Source organism: Dipodomys spectabilis, unplaced genomic scaffold (assembly GCF_019054845.1).
Source record: "Dipodomys spectabilis isolate Male_0828 unplaced genomic scaffold, ASM1905484v1 ptg000085l, whole genome shotgun sequence".
Classification (NCBI taxonomy): domain Eukaryota; kingdom Metazoa; phylum Chordata; class Mammalia; order Rodentia; family Heteromyidae; genus Dipodomys; species Dipodomys spectabilis.
In genome coordinates this window covers 10,036,133-10,055,910 of record NW_024870762.1, presented here as the reverse complement: position 1 = coordinate 10,055,910, position 19,778 = coordinate 10,036,133, and the positions used below count along the sequence as shown (strand labels likewise).

At 38.2% G+C, this 19,778-nt stretch overlaps 1 protein-coding gene across 3 annotated transcripts in view; it reads right to left on the bottom strand.

Moving 5' to 3' along the window:
- Positions 1 to 224: 224 nt before the first annotated feature.
- Dcdc2 (doublecortin domain containing 2) overlaps positions 225 to 19,778 on the bottom strand; it is a 142,994-nt gene continuing 123,440 nt past the window's right edge. For all 3 annotated transcript variants that reach the window (XM_042684262.1, XM_042684260.1, XM_042684263.1), the window contains 3 exons: positions 18,342 to 18,442; positions 5,490 to 5,783; positions 225 to 2,971 (listed from right to left, as the gene is read on the bottom strand). In XM_042684262.1, the coding sequence (XP_042540196.1) occupies positions 2,867 to 2,971; positions 5,490 to 5,783; positions 18,342 to 18,442 (500 nt within the window). In that variant the 3' untranslated portion in view covers positions 225 to 2,866. The remainder of the gene's footprint in view (positions 2,972 to 5,489; positions 5,784 to 18,341; positions 18,443 to 19,778) is intronic.

Below are 19,778 nucleotides of genomic sequence, written 5' to 3'. Positions count from 1 at the left end.
ACTGGCTCATCTTTCATATACCAGGGCAAGAATTAACACTGTATTGTGCTCTTCCTATGATTCTAGCATTCTAACATTTTTAAAGTAAGAACATTAGATCATAAGGCATCTTATGGAAACAAAAATGAGTAAAATGTTATTGTGGTCTCAGTATCAAATTTCCTAAGTACTCAATAACTATTTTAACAGATGCTAATCCACATAAAACATCCTTAGTCTGAAAATGACTTTGGTCAAAATCTTTTATTTGGTCAGCAAAAATCCGAATGTTCCAATTTCACTAACCAGTTGCGTACAAGTGTCTTAAAATCCAAGTAAGTTTCAGAAAGCTATTACATAAAATTAAAAGCAGGAAATCTATGTATACAGCATCATAAATATTTCAAAACATTATATTGGTAATTGTGTAAAAAGCAACAAGTTCTTCATAACATAACCCTCTTGCTCCATGAAATAATACATGATGCATCTGCTCTCATAAATGACCCCCCCCCCAATCTGTCTGGGAATTTCAATTTATGGAGCTAGCCTGATATGGAAACCACCCATCATTGCCACAGAGGGGACTGCCACTTTCAGTGGACAAATTGACTTATAGCTCCTCAGAGCAATGTCCAAAATTTTAACTCATCGTAAAAGATTATTTTGCTTGTTTAAGTAGCATTTCAGACTAATATGTTTGCCACCAATTATAACATGGTAAGTTGTTATTGATTCCTTCATATACGGTACAGTTTTATAAGTACACCCAAGAGAAGACTGTGTGTTCAGTCTTTTTATACTCTTTTGGCTCTGCTGTTGGTTCTATACTAAAGTATTCTTCAAATTTCAAGCTTTTTTCAGTAAAATATTGATGTTGTGCTTCATTAGAATGACTCACAAATGATTCCCTAAAACCTAAACTTTGTAGCATGAATGAGACAAAAGAACAGGAGGAAGACAGAAATACTCTTATTAAAGAAAAACAAGAGAAATTCTTCACTGAAGAAAAGAGAACACATCACCTTGAAATCTAGTTAAAATTTGTTACATTTAAATTTTTATCAACTGTTTAATATCATATTCCTACAACCCAGTAATAATGCTAGAATTTGATGTTAAAAAGCCTGTGGGCTATTTCCTTAATAACATGAGGTGGTTATTAGTGGTGCATAGTGCTTTATATTGTCCCATTTTAAAAAATCTGTTTCCCAGTAAGAAACACAATCTAGATTTTGCTCCATTTATCATTCATTCTCCCAGATTACTACATTCTTTAGTTGTTATTTCTTTCCAATACTGTTATATACTTCCTACTGTAGAAAAAGCTGAAGTAGCTGTTAGCAAAAACAGAGCTAATTTCTCTATAGTATAGGTAAAATGATAACTGTTTTGATTCCAGATAGATGATTAAATCCTGAAGGAAAAGCCTTTTAAATTTATGATTAATAATAAGTCTTCTGAAAGCACTCAATGTTCAAATTTACAACTTCCACATAATTAAAATATTCTTTATTATGAGAAAAATATATTATTCCTGTATTTAAAGAAGAAAGGTATCACCTCTACTAATGATCATCAATCTTATGCAATTCCATTTTCTCCACATATACCTCACAAGGTGAGAGTAAATTAATCAGTCCACAAAGTTGTAATCAGGAACTGGTTTCATCATGACAATTTTTAAAGTATTTTCACTAATTTCTATCAAATGGATTCTAAGTTTATAAGAAGAAATCTGCTTGAAAAGGTAAATGTAATCAGTTAGGAAAATAAACATTTGCTGATAGCTCTATAGGCAGAAATATCACAAAATAGCCCTAATAGAACAAAGAAAAAGTGCAAGTAAGTAAAATTGGATAGTCAAAGATTTAGATTATTGCCTACTCTTTCCTTCCTATTACATTATTTTTGTTTTTTTGTAAAAGAGAGTAATACAAAGAAGGAAGGAAGGAAGGAAGGAAGGATGGAAGGAAGGAAGGAAGGAAAGGAGGGAGGGAGGGAGGGAGGGAGGGAAAATTCAATCTCAACCAATATTGTGTTTTCTAATATAATAACATAATATCATGAGGGGGAAAGGGAAAGGTACAGATAGACTGGATCAATAAAAATCCATAGGATTTCCAAAATTTGCAAACCACCCAGCTATGCTTAATAATATAATTGGGTTTTTCTTTATAATCCCTTCCTGAGTACTTGACATTGAAGCCACAGTACTAAAAGCCAAAGCATTAAGGAAAGACAATATTGATAACTAAATTGTAGAAGAAGGTTTCCTCCTACCAAAATGAACACCTCATCTTGTCTTTTCAGTTCACACAAGGTATTTTGGCTTAAAGAGGAAGAAAGAAAGGAATATCAATAAGTACTGGAAACATTTCAGTCTCTTGCTATCTCTAAATTATCTCTGAAACTAAATTGTCATTTGCTCAGCCAAGAGTTTATTGCTTTAAGAAAATAATACATGTTTTCCTATTACCAGCTCTTTAAAATTCTATGCTTTCTTAGATAAATGCTTTTAGAACAATCTGCCATCGAGTAATCTCACTTCTAAATGTATAATAAAATATGCAATAGGAGTGATCCTATTCTTTTATCCTTTATAAACGCAAGTAGCCAATTGTCTTCCAGTGCAAATTCTCCTCTGCCTTTCTTATTTAATTCTTTTAAATGAAAAATTTAAAAACATATTCCACAAAGAGAATCTCTTCTCCTTTTAGTAGCTAGAACTTATCTAATCTTTGCATCAGGCCTCAGATTTTAAAATTCAACAAGTGATGTCCAACCATACCATCACATTATGTTATCAGTAACTATATGATTATTATTCAAGTATTAGAACCCTTCAATTTTCTTGTATTCCATATACTTTCTTTTTTAAGTTCACTTATGCCACAGCAGCATAGTCCTTGTTTTGTTCATTGTTTTCATTGTCTTGAGGACTGGTGATTTTTACTTCTGGCCTTGGTGGTCTTTGAGAGTCTAAATCAGCCTGGAAGAAAATAAATCAAAACAAAAGTATTAAGTTCTTTGGTTTTTAAAACTAATAAAATTCACAAAGAAAAATATACTTTCTTATTAAACGTTTTATTAAATCATATAAGTAGTCAATTAAAAATAGTCTTTTGATTCCCTTTGTTTTTTGAACCTGTCATTACCCATTGATCTTTCTGTTCTCAGCCCTTTATGTCTATCAAACTCTTAACACAAAGATGACTCCTCTCCCCAAGCATATTAGGCTAAGAGTAAAACGCTGTTAAGGCACTGTTTGATACCATGAAATTATTGCTGATGTTCATGATAGGCCTTTAGTGTAAGCACCCCTTTAATACTGATTTTCCTTTAAATAAGCTAAAATATTTGAGGACAGGGTGATGTCTAACACAGCTGTTAGACCTTTTCCTGGTGCCTCAGCTTCCCTGAGTGAAGGATTATTGGCTATCCAAACTGCCCTCATGCTAGCACAGACACCTTGAGGAAGCTAAACAGTAACCAAAGCTTCCTGATGCCGAAACACAACACTGGCTCCAGAAGACATTCTCCCAACCATGACTCTTTCAAACGGCCTATAGGCCCTGCTTCGGGTCATCACAAGCCTAGGGGAACTCCAGAGAGTAAGCATTTACTTACTCTCTCACAGAAAACCTGCGATTGGTGCAAACACAGTCCCTCATTTATGTGAAAGACTGGTGATTGGCGCAAGCACCCTCTCCATCCACCCCCTCCAGGCTAAATAAGCAGGTTGCTTGAGCCAGTTTGTGAACTAGCTTGGAGACATCCTCCAGCATTGCCCCATCAAAGGTTTCTCTCTCATGGACTTTTCTTCCCTCCTTTTGACTTTCATCCAGAAAAACAAAGGAAGAGTTTTTATTAAAAAAAAAAAATCAAAGGAGGAGTTGATAATGTAGAAACAGTACAGTGGCCACCGCTGCCGCCCCAGCAGCCACAACAGCAGCAGTAGCAGTGATAGGCAGTGAAGAGTTCCAGAGCGCGGCCAGGACAAGTAGCAATGAGGAGGAGAGACCCCAGAAACAGTGAGAGCTATCAATCAGTTAAGAATCCACTGTCACTGGAAGAGTTGCCCAGAGCTGCCAAGAGTCTCAGGCATTCTAGGCCTGAAAGTTACAACACTTGTTGTTGTAACTGCTGCCTGCTTGCTGCTCCAGCAGCCACTACTGCTACAAGATGGTGACCGGTGGCTGCCAGGTGTTGAGGCCATGTGATTACAGTCCAGAGAAGTAAGTCTCCAACTTTAACGCTTAGAGCCATGCCTCTAGCCTCTAAAACCTTAACCAATAAGGCCCGAGCTTTTCATGGCTTGGGACTGTATGAATCTGGGTCTGCCCAGCTCTTGGTTGTAGGGCACTCAAAAGCTAGGACTAAGAGTTTCTCCTTGCTTACCCACAATTCCTATCTGGGTAGAGCAAAAAGACTCCAGTCAAATGACTTGAAATACCTTTTCTGGCACCTTAGTCTGCCCATGTTTTAAAAGCAGGCTCATTTCTTCTGTGCAAGCTTTAATTTTCTCACTCTTTCCTGATTCCCCTGTGACTTTTCACTCTAAAAGCATATTTCGATGTTTCAGTTGAGCATTTTCAGAGATAAGAGTAAAGCGCAGCAGCTCTGCACTCATGCCTCATTAATCCAACCCGTTCCTAATGCACCCCTGGTTTGAGTTTCCTGCTACAATTTACAAATTCATGGTGAATACTGCACCAAGCACCATCAAGAAGCCAATAGATAAAAGCAGGTAGAGAAATTCAAGATGCAGAGGCAGCTTTTCTCCAGTAACAACTCACATTCATGCTGTTTGGATTTCTTATGTTATTAATGGTATTATCACCTCATTTATAACTTGTCTTTCCCACTGGACTGAAAACTGGGGGCGGGGGTAAGATTAGAATAAGCTGGTTTTCAAGATATGCACTGTGAAATTCTAGGGCCTCCATGGCCCCAAAAGGGCCACCATTCGAGGAAACAAAAGCTCCAGCTTTTCCAAATCCCACAGCCACGATGTATGCTCCAGAAAGGAAGATTAAAAAAAAAAACACAACAAATGCATATGGATATTCCTGTACTGTCTTGTTTCACAGTTACTTTTAAAGTATTTAAAGGTGTCTTGAATATAGTATAAGTTCAGTCACTCAATAAATGCCTATCGCCTATTGTGTATTTGTCCTATATCGCTTGTTAATTCCCTACTAATCATTTCTCACTTTCCACAAGGACTGAGAGAAAATGTTACTTGGTGAACTGAATGGACTTTTTAGTCATTTTATAAAAATCTGAGAGAGAGAGAGAGAGAGAGAAAGAGAACCAGAGGGACAGAGACATAGAAAGAGAAAGAAGAAGAGGAAGACTTAAGGCATTTACAGTATTTGTAAACTGGTTGGAATAAGTAAAAGCTGAAATAAACTAAATAGTATGGGATCTTTCCTACCCAACCATAAGGGATTCTGGTATATAAGTCCTAATGGGTATACACACACAAGTAAGCAGAATAGAGATACCTCATCTTGTCCATTGTCAGCTCCTTGTGACTTTCTTTCCCCTTCCACTGTGGGTTGTAGTTCATTAACCTGGTCCAGTTCCTCTCCGTTTTCTTCATCAGTACCTCCATTGACACGAGCAGGGCCTTCCTTCTCACTGTGATCCAGGATCTCTTCACCTTGCTCAGGGGCATCGCCAGCCTCCCCACCCACATCTTCAACCTCTCCATTCATTCCTGAAAAGTCTTCTTTCTGTTCTGTGTCCTTGTTTGTTTTCTCTCCATCTTCTTCCTCATCGACTATTTCTGCTGGCCTCTGATGGATCAAAAGAAATAATGGAGAAAACTAAGAAGCATAACAGAGATTTTTCCATTGCATAGGAAGGCGATGTAATAATTCTCATTTAACAGCCAAGTAAAACAATCTTACATTTGCCTGATACAGGTTGTGTATAGTATGCTTACATTTACTGAGTACTGGCCATACACACCACTTCAAGCTCACAATGGTCTTGTGAGATTGGTATTGTTTCCTTTTTGCAGATGAGAAAACTAAGGCAATGGAAGCCCAAGAATAGAGTCCAATGTACCCTAAAAGAGCCAGAATTTGAACTAAGCATGTAACTCCAGAATCAGTGCTTGTAATTGCCCTGACAGACAGGAGACTAAATGACAAGGTGCTTGGATAGCATCTAGGGGAATGTCTGATTCAGAGGAGGAGGCAAAAAATAGGCTGTAAAAAAGTTTTCATTCTTAGCACTGTAGGATAGAGAGACCAGAAAGTAGACAGCTTTGCACACAAGGTCTAAGAGAACTAACAGCTAATCTCCAAATTCAAAACTTCAGTCCTTTATATACTCATTTTTAAGCATTTTTTTTTACTGTTTTGGGGGGTACCCATGTAAATCTGTTTTAAAATAAAACAGGAAGCCAAGCTCCAGAGCCAAGACTTGGAAAAGGTAAAGACAGCCAAGTTTAAGTCCTGGACAGGCACTTATTGTCCACTACTTAATTTCTGTAGGTTTCAAGTTTCCCATCTGTAAAACGTGAAGATAATAAAACTTCCATGGGGATTAAATGAGATGTGTTATGTCAGATGCCAAGCACAATACCTAGCACATCACAAACTCTTAAGAACAGAGAAATCCCTTTCTGTCTTTCCACTTATGATACATTCTTTCCTGGAACTATCATATTCTTTGTTGCCTTCATGTTATTGACTTGACTGTCTTTAAATTTAGGGTAGAGAGAACACATAATTTGTTATCTGTTAAAAAATCACAGATCTGCCTCTTTCAAGTCCCAAATTAGAGTTTGGGGCTTAATTATTTCTGCCCCTTTCCAATTCTAAAAACTAGTTCCCTTTTACCTAAGCAAATAATTGCTTTAACAACAATAAAAGGTACCAAAGTGTTCCCAGTTTAGGATGTGAAGGAGGAAAACAAATGAAGCTGGGTAGACTAATTGTCCAAAGTAAAATTCTACACATGATTTTGAAGAAGAAAAAGTTTGAATCAGGCTGGGAAGTTGGCTCAGTGGTAGAGTGCTTGCCTCACATGCATCCGGCCCTGGGTTCGATTCTTCAGTAACACATAAGCAGGGGAAAAAAAGCCAGAAGCGGCACTGTGGTTCAAGTGGTAGAGTGCTAGCCTTGAGCTGAAGAGCAGAGGGACAGCACCCAGGCCTAGAGTTCAGGCCCCACAGCTGACATAAAAAAAAAAGTTTGAATCTTGAATTCTTCTGAAGTTCCTCAGCTAGGCATCAGTGGCTCATGCCTCTTAGCTACTCAGGAGGCAAAGATCTAAGGATCATGGTTTGAAGCCAGCCCTGGCAGGAAAATCCATGAGACTCTGATCTCCAATTAATTACCAAAAATGCCAGAAGTGTGGCTGTGGTAGTTCAACTGGTATAGAGTGCTGACCTTGAGACAAAGAAGCTCAGAGACAGCACCCAGGCCCTCACTTCAAACAGCAGAACCCAGCATACACACACACACACACACACACACACACACACACACACACACACACACACACACACACACACACACAAAAGAAGTTCCTACTTTGATTTTATAATATCCAAGATGCATGTATTTAAACATCAAAGGAGAGCAAACAGTATTCTTTTTTTTTTAATTTAATTTAATTTTATTTGTGAACATACTGTACAGAGGAGTTACAGTTACATGGGCAGGATAATGCGTACATTTCTTACCAAGCATTGCAGCCTCCTCCTTTGTTTACCCTTCACATCCCTTCCCAGCCTCCCCCCTCCCCCCTAATCCCAATCCTTCTCCTTCCCCCCCCCCCCGCACCCCCCCCCCCCCACCGCACCAACATTGTAAAGCTCGTTTTGGACATGACAACTTGTACTTCTCATTGTTGCCACAGGTCCACCTGTATCCTTAAACAACTGGTTTTTCCCCATCTTCTCCACAAGTTATACTGACATCAAATATAGTGAAAGCAGGGGTTATACTGTGGGGGAGGGACATACAAAGCAACAAAGAGATAATCTTATAAATGTGTTAGAAACACATGCATGAAAGAAAAAAAACATTAAAATACATATTTGAGGGTTCGTTTTCCTGACATCACATTATCTGACCTTTTCCGCTTGACTCATACATATACTAGATATTACAAATAAGGGAAACCATGGGACCTACGTTTCTTTGGGCCTGGCTTACTTCACTTAATATAATTTTTTCCAAGTTTTTCCATTTCCTAACAAATGGGGCAATGTCATTCTTTCTGATGGAGGCATAGAATTCCATTGTGTATATATACCACATTTTCTTGATCCATTCATCTACTGAGGGGCATCTGGGTTGGTTCCATATCTTAGCTATGGTAAATAATGCTGCAATAAACATAGTTGTGCTGGTAGCTTTAGTGTGGTCTTGTTTGTAAACATTTGGGTAAATGCCCAAAAGTGGGATTGCTGGGTCATAGGGGAGCTCTATGTGAAGTCTTTTGAGGAACCTCCATACTGCTTTCCAAAGTGGTTGAACAAGTTTACATTCCCACCAACAATGAAGTAAGGTTCCCTTCTGTCCACATCCCCTCCAGCATCTGTTGTTGTTAGAGTTCTTGATTTTTGCCGTTCTAACTGGAGTGAGGTGATATCTCAATGTTGTTTTGATTTGCATTTCTTTTATGGCTAGGGATGTTGAACATTTCTTCATGTGTCTATTGGCCATCCTTCTTTCTTCTTCAGAGAAGTTTCTCTTTAAGTCTTTCGCCCACTTATTTATTGGGCAGTTGTTTCTTTGAGGATTTGTTGTTGGCGGGGTTTAATTTTTTGAGTTCCAAGTATATTTTAGATATGAGACCCTTGTCCGTTGTATGGCTAGTAAAGATCTTCTCCCAATCCGTGGGCTTTCTATTGATCTTGCTAGCTATGTCATTTGCCCTGCAGAAGCTCTGCAACTTTATGCAATCCCATTTGTCCAACCTTTCTTTGATTTGTTGTGTTTCCGGGTCTCTATTCAGAAAATTTCGGCCTGAGCCAAGGAGACCCAGGGTTTCTCCTATTCCATCCTGTAATGTTTTCAGAGTGTCTGCTTTGAGTTCAAGGTCTTTGATCCATTTGGAGTTGATTCTGGTGCAGGGTGATATATAAGGATCTAGCTTAAGTTTTCTACATGTAGTTAACCAATTTTGCCAGCACCATTTACTGAAGAGGTTGTCTTTCTTCCATTCTATTGTTTTAGCTCCCTTATCGAAGATTAGATGGCTATAGGTCTGTAGGTTAGCAAACAGTATTCTTGAGGTGTTAAAAAAAAATAAATATCACCGCCCAGAAGGCCAGACAGATTTCTTATTAAATTATCTCTGAAAGTTGAAGACTGGATATCATTCTCCCAGAAAATATTTTATGTGTACTGCTGTAAAATTTAGAGTTTTTTTAAAAAAAGAAGCTATATAACATTTCTTAATTTAAAAATAATATTTACAAAAACAATTTACTCCAGTTATTTAGGAATCTGGATATAGTCCTTGCTCTCTGAGATATACTAATGCATTCCTGCAAAAGTCAGGTCAGGTGGCTACATAAGAAAGAAAAGTCATAATTGAAAACAGGTAGCTTTCTTTCTTTCCTTAGATTTTAGACTATGTCCTAGTCTTAACCTTTTTTGTTTTAATCCCTGTTACCCAAACCCATATACTTTTTCTTCACCTTTTACTGAAAAATGCTTTACATACTCTAATCTCCTGGTAGGAAAGAAGGCCGTAGCCCTAAGTCCAGGCTCTATTCTCTGTCATTATTTCCACCCTTACTATTGGGCAGAGCTGCACCTCCATCCTGCTATTTCTATTAGAGTTTCCAAGTGCTATTTCCTCAGTAGACATCAAGTAAAGCCACAACTGGTTAGCTCATTTTTAAGAAAGGCAAGATTCTGAAGCTGATTTGGTCAATTTAAACAAGATGGTCACGTTAGTTAAAGGCTTATAATCCTTTAAAATATCCGAGGTCTGGAGTAAAACATATATTGTACTATGACACTACAATTCAGGGCAAACAAAAATGCTGCTATGACAGATCTGTAATGAATAAATGAAAAGCAATGTGCTTTTTGGTGTAATCTCCTTTGAAGCAGGCGTTAAATTATTAAAAATGTTCCCAGTGTATACATCAATCAAATCATCCCTAGAAGGAACCTTCAGCTTTCCACCCATACAGAGAGACATACAGACAGAGAAAGAGAAAGAAAAAGAGAAAAGCAGAGACAGAGAGAGGGAGGGAAAGAGAGAGGGAGAGAGAAATTGTACCATGGTAAAGACCTGCAAGGAAGGAGAAGAGCAAAGGACAAGAAGAAAAGCCTCCCTCTGCCAGAGGGTTTAGGATGAGAAGGAGCTGAGAAATAAAAAGGACAAAGGAAGAGCCAGTTGGAGACTCCCTCGATTCCTCACACTCCTTCCCACACAAAAGGAAAACTATGGAATTACAGTATCCTGGACACAATTGAGAAGTAATGCCAACCCTAATACAGGGGCTCTCACAAAAGAGAGTGCGCCTACTGAATGGAACTGGAAGCCGAGCTCCTACACAGAACATGGCCTTGCCTCCCTGCAAAAGCTGGCTACACAATCCAACAGATTGTGTGCCATACCTGGGAATATTGTAAGAGAATCCCAGGAAAAGATTTAAGTCTGCTAATGTTGTCTTCCATGGTGAAGTCAGCTTGCAATTGCAAAATAAGCTGAGCACAAGGAAAAGGCTTTGGTCTGACAGAAAGGCAGGCAGTCACACTCAGGCCTCAGGCTAGTGAACTCACCTCTGTCAGCTTCAGAGTCCTCTCACGAACTTGAGAGTGAGACTTCACAGGGTCGCAGTAAGAACCAAATGAGATCATATACGTAAAAGACCATTAGGAAATGAACAGACTCTACCTGCTTATGATTATCACTCCATTCTTCTTGCCACAGATAATGGAAGAACTTGGGAGTTGTCTAATAAAAAGCTCTCGTATAACATTTGCACTTATAAAATGTTTCTTACTAGGCCATATTGGGCTGTATTACTTCTAAATCTCACTCACACGAAGACATAACAAGTTGCTTAGTATGTATGGGCTAATATAGTTCAATGTAGGCCAATATCTGCCACAGAATTACAAAAAAAAATCATCAGTCAACTGGTTGAAAGCTGGAACAAAATGAGACTGACTACTGACATAATGATTTGGGGTCAAAAGACAGTTCTACAAGTTTGACTCCAATTATATTGCCGTGTCATTGTTTATATGTTACAAACAAAGAAATATCATTGCAAAAGTAGATATTATCAGAAGATATTTTACCTATGCTTAACAGCCTCTTTCATGTCTGTTACATCAAATTTTAGTCAATTTGTGAGTAAACTTTTAAGAGAACAGGCTTTCAGGTTGAAATTCTTTCTGTAAAGAGCACATGTAACTCAGTCAAGCTCATGCCGATGAGCAATTATGCAACACTCTGAATGTTTCACTGGAATAAAAAACAGGCATTCATTACACTCAGTCTTAAATGCTCATTTAAATAACTGGAGCATGGAACAGTATATGTATGAGTGACTGTAGGAGCCATTTAAACTTAGATGATCTCAGTCTTCCAGTCTCCTTGCTGTATTCACAGCATGCTAGATTAATGGACATAGCACACACATATGTACAATTACAAATGTGGACCCTTAACAGATATTCGTATAAAAAAACTTGGATTTTTCCTTTATTTTCATTATATTTAGCAGCTGTACCAAGGAGTTTTAATTCCATTTTCTTTATAAAAGCACAATATTTTTATATTTAATTGGTGTTAATATTTGTTAGGAAAGCTATACCAGATTTTTTTGGGTGGGGGGGGTGTCTTTTGCTTAACATGACAGCAGGGTTGGCATTTTGAGTGCATTTTGCCTGAGTTTGCCTACATGCATATCTTGCTATTTGTTTTGTCCATGACATTCTGAGAAAGTGGCTGATTTGTATGAAGAGACAGAGAAGGTCTGGTACTTATTATTGCTGGCTACATCTTAGTGGGGCCCACTCAGGGGAAACCATAAGCATTCAGGTTTTCCAGAGAATATGCATGCAGTTACTAAGGTTAACTCAGCACTCTTGAGTGGTAAGGGGAAGGAAGATGGAATATGGAAATCATATGGAAATAAAGCACAAGATATGGAAAGCATCAATTACCTGGAAGGTATTTCCATAGACAGATGAGGCTGCCCAAATGACTTAACACTTTGAACTCACATCACACCGCTGACAATAACAGCCAAATCCAAAATTAAAAATAGGGAGAGACAGCTCTGCTCTCCAGCTTCCTTAGAAGACAATGTCCATATTTTTTAAATATTTACATCCCAATTCCCAAATGATACGTTTTCATTTTTAAGACCTTTGCTCTCGGAAATAACAGCACAAGTCAGAATTTTCTAGTTAAGCTCTCTCACCTCACCATCCTCCCCTCTTTCCTTTTCTGCTTTCCCTTGCTGAAATGTACCCAACATAGAGGTAGGGAAATGGAAATCAATAAAAGTGAAGACTCCCAAAGGCGTCCATTTTCTCATGTTATATCGGCTACATTTAAAATTTGGGGGGAGTGTGTTAAGACTTTGGAATAGAAGGTGTTTTGTGGATTTCATGGTAGAGGCATAGATGTTGAAATACAGAAATTATCACACTTGTTTTTATTTCTGTTCCCATGGAAACGGAAATCATCTCCTACCCAAGTTGAATGAGGTATTTTGAAATAATCAGTTTCAATTTTTCATGATAGCAAAGTGCTGCTTTTTGTTTCCAGCTTTCAGAGGCTTACTTTTCCAGAACAAAAAGTATTTAAGAAAAAAAAAAAAAAAAGAAAGAAAAAAGGAGGTTTTGATGGTGGTAGTCTGCAAGCACAAAACCCTACAATAGAGGTGGCTGTCTTCCGAGTTGTGACTGCCATATATGAAGCTGTGGCTGGCCACATGCTGGAAAGCTGGCTCACCCAGGCTCTGAAATACTCACAAGTGAAAATATACAACCAACTGAAAACATGTATTTATATGGCATGAGAATATTTAAGCATCCTTGGGTAAAATATCCCCCCATCAAGTTTTCTCACTTTGAAAGGAAAAATGTTAAAACTTTTTCTTTCATTTACACAGAAATCCTAGGGCTCCATTTTAAACACAGTTCAACACAAATGGAAATCAATCAAACACAAATCTGACCCGATGCCAGGAAAAGCCTGGCTAAAGATGCACAAGGAAGTGAAGAAGCCTGGTCATTCTATTCCTCCTGGCCCTGGTACTGTGTGGGATGCTTACAGTACCTGTCATGAATCTGATTCACTAAGAAGCCATGACTTGAAAATAAAGAATGGCAAATTGCGCTCTTGGCACGTAACTCTCTTCAGTTAGAGAAGGCAGTGAAGGCTGAGAGGCCCTTTAGTCAAGCAGGATACGTTGCTACCTATGAGATAATCAGAAATCTCCAATCTCACTTCTTTTCCTGGAAGTTTTAAGGGAAAGAACCTTGTTTCTAGTAATGACCTCTAGGCTGCAGATTATTGTCTATATGTATGGACCAGTAGTAATCAAAAGCTATTTAGCCAAAGGGACTGGGCAAACAACATAAATACACCACTAAGGACAAGAGTTAAACTATAGAGGATCTTATAGCCTATAGTAAGCTACAGAACTCAAAGCCTACTAGAAATATTCAGAAACCCCTAAAGCGTCTCCCTCAGGGAATCTGACCACAGCATCAATTTGACATCCCAAGTGTAGGTTCTACGAAGTCATCTTATTCTCCTTCTGACTGACTAGTATAAAAGTGATTTCTGTGCAGCATTATTTACCGTAGCTAAGATATGGAACCAACCCAGATATCCCTCAGTAGATGAATGGATCAAGAAAATGTGGTATATATACACAATGGAATTCTATGCCTCCAGCAGAAAGAATGACATTGCCCCATTTGTTAGGAAATGGAAAGACTTGGATAAAATTATATTAAGTGAAGAAACATAGGTCCCATGGTTTCCCTTATTTGCAATAACTAGTATATATCTGAGATAAGCAGAAAAGGTCAGATAAGATGATGTTAAGTGAAATGAACCCTAAGATAAAGGACACAAGTATTTTTTTTCTTGCTTGCTATTGTTTCTAACATATTTATAAGGTACCATGTGATTTTTTTTGTTGCTTTGTATGTCCCTGCCACACAGTATAACCCCTGTTTTCACTGTATTTGATGTTGGTATGATTTGGGGAGCGGAAGGAAAAAAACAAATTGTTTAAATAGGGATACAGGTTGACCCATTGCAACAATGAGATGTACAAGATGCTATGCTGAAAAATGAATTTTACAATTCAAGCGGTGGGGGAAGGGGAGGGATTGTAGTTGTGGAAATGGGAGGGAAGGGATGGTAGGGAGAAAACAAAGGAGTTGGCAACAATGCTTGATAAGAAATGTACTCATTACCTTGCTCATGTGATTGTAACACCTCTGTAAAGTATAAAAACATTTTAAAAAATAAAATAGAGCCGGGCACCCGTGGCTCACGCCTGTAATCCTAGCTACTCAGGAGGCTGAGATGTGAGCATCTCAGTTCAAAGCCAGCCTGGCAGGAAAGTCTGTGAGACTCTTATCTCCAATAAACCACTAGAAAACTGGAAGTGGCACTGTGGCTCAAGTGGTAGAGTGCTCACCTTGAGCTGAAGAGCACAGGGACAGTGCCCAGGCCCAGAGTTCAAGCCCCACAACCAACCAAAAAATAAAAAATAAAATAAAATAAAAATAAAAGTGATTTCTGGTTAAATACTGTAAATTGAACAAATGTAGAGGGTTTTTTTTTTCCTAACTTCCTTCTGATGCCCCTCTAAAATGTCAGCAAAGGCAACTTAAAAGTGTCAAAACCATAGGACATGCAACAGTAAGAAGGAAAAAACAACAACGTTTGGGGAGCAATAAAGCTGATAAGTGGGGATCTAAGGAGAGAAGATTTGACTAAACTAAAATTTGAGCCCACAGAAAGGGAAGCCAAGCAGAAACTTTGCATGCTCCTTGTACAGAACCCAAGGAAAAGAAATGTCTTGACCTAATGACAAGACCTCTCAGACTACTTCCCACAATCAGAGCCGAAGCTACTGACCTATTCATACAAAATACTAAAAGTCTCCTCTGGAAGGAAACAGATCATCACAAAGAGCAATGTGAAAATGTAGAGGCAAACATGTTAGCCCACCAAAGTTTCATGGATGCTGGCAGATGTGAGATGCCTGCATTAGAGACAAAGAAAAATTTGCTCGTGACAGCAATGGCCAGGATATCAGCCTGTGTACCCAAGATACATTTCTGACAATCAATGAGAAGAGGATTAGGAGAGTCACACTTCATAAAGAACTCCAAGCTTTGGAAATCCAAGCTTTAACAATTTTTATTATGGAAAAAGACACATACACATAAAAATCTCCATCTTAAAGAGCCTTCAATGAACAATTCAAGGACATCAGATCATTTTTAATGGGAAGTCAACCCATCTGACCCTCAATAGGGAGAGTCGATCTTTATTTTTCTAGACATAAACATTCCCTTTGCCCCGTAAGTAGAGGTTCTTGATCTCATCACTATTGACATTTGGGCTAGATAGGTTTCATTGTAAGAATTCTCAGGTGAATTCCATCTAGTTGAAACCATCCATAATCACTGCCCACAAGATGCCAACCGCAGTTGCCCAGGTCTCCATGACAGGAAAACAATGTGTCTCCAGGGATAGCCAAATATCCTTTTAAGGACAAAATAGCCATCAGCTGAGAATTGTTCTGGAAGAAATTACTATCTCTGGACCTCAAATCCATTCGCTATATAAACACCCTGAAGAGCCAACCCAGAACAAAGATAGTCAGTTCTCTGCCCACAGGATGCCCAAAGTATGAGGGGATCCATGGAGAATAAACTCCAACAGAGAGGTTCAAAACCAATTTCTAAAACTTGATCTGGTTTTCAAGAATGGGTAAAATCCATACACAATTTGTGGGTAATATTACACACACACACACACACACATACACACCTTCCTTTGTGACCTTTTCAGTAAGGTTACGATGTATATTCATTTATATAACAAAAAGCAAGTCCAAAGATATGTGAATCTTTCTTATAAATAAGAGGAAGACAATAACTGCATGTCCTCTCATGTAGGAATTTTTTTCTTTCCTTCCCTAGGTTAAGAATGGGCTTTTGGGCTGGGAAGGTGGCTCAGTGGTAGAGGGCTTGACTTTGATTCTTCAGCACCACATAAGCAGAAAAGGCTGGAAGTGGCGCTGTGGCTCAAGTGGTAGAGCACTAGCCTTGAGCTGAAGAGCTGAGGGACAGCGCCCAGGCCCAGAATTTAGGCCCCACGACTGACAAAAAAAAAAAAAGAATGGGTTTTTTATTTTTTCATTTACTACTCCCCTGGAAGAGACTTCTTTCCTTTCAAATTAGACAGACCTGAATTCAAGTCCCATTTCCCCTACTTAATGCTATAACCTTGAGCAAGTCAATTCACCTATCTGAGCTCGCTCTTTCTGTAAGTATATGTACAATGGAGGATGAGACCAATCTTTCAGGATTGTCTCTATGATCATATGAGATAATGCCATTGCCTGTTACTTAGTAGGTACTCGATAAACTGTAGCTATTGTTTACCATCAGGCACATCCTTGGAGTTGCTCAAACTCTTATGTAGTTCATGAGCTTTACATTGATTTGTGTGGTTTTTCACAATATTTAATGATAGCTCCCAAGAATATAAAATGGCTCTATGACACACCTGGTGCCATACAAATGGACTAAACAATTTCAGTGCTAAAATCAATAAAGTCAAAGAGGAAAATAGCACTGATGTTTTGTTACCTGGCTTTGTTTCCTTAAGCTGACATCAGTTTGTTGATATCGTCCAGCGTTTGCCCATCTGTTTCTCAGCCTCTCTTGTATACTTGCATTTTAATAAGCCAGGATAACAAGTCAAATAAGAAATCAAGCTCTGATGACACACACCCAAGGCTGTACAAGTATTATCAGAGATCAAGTCTTTCCCACAACTCCCCTTCCTTATAATCAGCAAATGTATAAGTAAACAAATGCCTCTTACAGATTTTGCACATTGTTTAATAAGTGATTAACAGAGAGATTTCTCTTTTACACACAATGCTTATGGTTTTCTCTTGATATTTTGACTCTGGAATATAAATTAGTCCTGGCTTCTACAGCGATTAAATATTGTACATACATGATTACTCGTCTTTGTCTCAAAATATAATATTTAATTATAGCTTCACAGAGACTTAAAATTCTGTTTTCCCTCAGGAAAAAAAATAACTATAACTGGAGTTTATGAAAAATTATTAGTTATAGCAAATCCTAGAAAATAAATTGGATTTTTTTCTAATCTGTGATTTTTAGCACATTGGGCTTTTCATCAGGAAGGCAACATTTGCAGAAAGTGCCTGTGGAATAATCAAGCAGCAATCTCACTTCCACCACGCTAAGACAAATACAACTGAGAAGATCATCCATGGAATTTGTGGGGTTGTGAAATTTGCTTTTAGCAAAGGAAATATCACATAATAGTCAGAGGACAAGTGGCAATTTCTAGTGACTTCTCCCTGTTCTCCAGAGACTGTGATTGTCATTTCTCCCCTCCTCCTCTGAACTTCAATCCTCCACTCAGAATGGTAAGAAAGTAGTCTGTTGGGTTACATTAGCATAACTGTCTTACTTCTTGCATCATTTAACACAGAATTAACAATACTTAATACTATGTATGCATTTATAGTACACAAATGCATACACATAGACACACACATACACACACACACACACACACACACACACGAAAGTAGGCTGCCCCAGTGGCCTAAAAAAATAAATCAATACATGCACAGCAAATATTTGGCTTGCATTTATGTAAGCAATTCTTTTAAGGAAAACAAATTCCAACCACAAAAATTTCAAGGAACTTAAAGGAGAGAATACCATGGCATTTTTTTTAAAATGTTTTTTAAATGGAGAAGGACTAGTTCCCTAGTCCCTCGTCAATTCTCCTTTGCATAGTAAACTTACCCTTCTTTGCATCTCTAACCCAATTGCATCCCATTGTGCCATTCAATGCTGTTTATTAAAGACACACCATTTCCCCATTAAAAAAAAAAAAAAGTAAAGCCTCAGTATCTATGGCTACTCATTTTAGGAAGAACTGAGAGATGTCCTATTATGTTGTTAAGGTCTTTTGGCCACTTAGCAAATGAGATTTCCCTGTGGCAAGCTCTGGAATACCATGTACCATAACATAATATTTAAAAGGCAACCAGTGATTGTTTCGTGGTTTACATCTAGGTTTACAGGAGTGGAGATTACCTGGTCTACTGGAAGCTCAACCTGAGTATCTTCATCTTCTTGGACTTCAACTGCCCCACGCGTTTCTGATCTCTCAGCTCCAGCTTTGAAAATGCCCTCATCTGTGGAGAGACACACAGCGAAACTCAAAATCCAATTGTGACATCATGTGGCTGAAGGATGAAATGACATACAAATGCCTCCTGACGATTTTACAAGGGTATTTCAGTTCCTTCCTTAGTGGTAGGATTGAAGCAGCCCCCACCTCAAAACCCTCTACATTTTCATTTGGAAAAAGCTGAGCCAGCCAAACAGAACTCTCTTGGAATTCTTGCTCACATGTCAGCTACCCTATTTCACTGTGATGGTAATGGCCGCAATGTTCTCCATTCTTTCCACTCAGCCAAAAACCACTGATGATGCTTGTTGCTTTAAAATATCCTTTTAGAAAATGTCCTTCCCAGGAGACTGCTGTACACTCAATATAATACACTCAAATAATTCTTTCTATTCAGAGTCATGTAACAAATATTTTTATTGCAATGTAACAATAGAGCTGGCTCTCCACACTGCTCCCCTCAAAATTCAATATCATTTAGTTTGCAGATTTCTGCAAGATTTTTTTTTCTACAACCTATGACTTTAAATCCTTAACAATAAAATGTAGCCTAAATCTCTGAGACTTTAGGTTAAGCTCTTTCAACTTGCTTTCCTCTGGAAAGCAATAATCGCTGTTTTCCATATTTGAAGTCGTTTTAATGTCTCCCCTCAGCCTTCTCTTCTCCAGGCCAAGTAATCAAAGAATCACAGAACCATTTGTCATTCTGTCTATCTGCTTGCCTCAAGACAGGTTTAATGCTCCAGCCGTTCCCACAGATGTTTGCGCTGTCCAATTTTTAAGACTCTCAAGGGTTAGCAATTTTACCTCTTTTTCCTAGTAATCTATTGCAGTATCTGATTACCCTTAAAATCTAGGAAATGCTTTTATCTTTTGTCTTCTAGTCCCCTATATTTCTTGGATTGAGAGTATGTTTCCCAAGGCATAATTACCCACTTCACATCATCATTATCTCATATTGCTAATCATGAACTCACCTTTATTAAATGGAGAATAAATATATTTTTTACATGTGCTGAGAAACTATGATATGTGAGGGACAATGTGATGGCTGAAGTTATGAATGTGATGTGCACAAGTTTGGAGATATGAAGATATAGCTCAGAGGTAGAGCACTTGCTTAACTGTGGAGTTTCCTTTTAGGTTGTTTAAAGTCCAAACAGTCAGATTATACTCAGGAAGGGCTCCAGTGTTCAGGAAGGTTGGCAAGAAAGCTAGGCAAGAAAGGAATGAAGAAAGGAGGGAAGACAGGGAAGGAGAAAGAAAGGGAAGAAAATAGCTATGTTTGACATTCATTTCTGAAATCACCTTAGAAGACAGCAAACATAGTCAAATGCCAG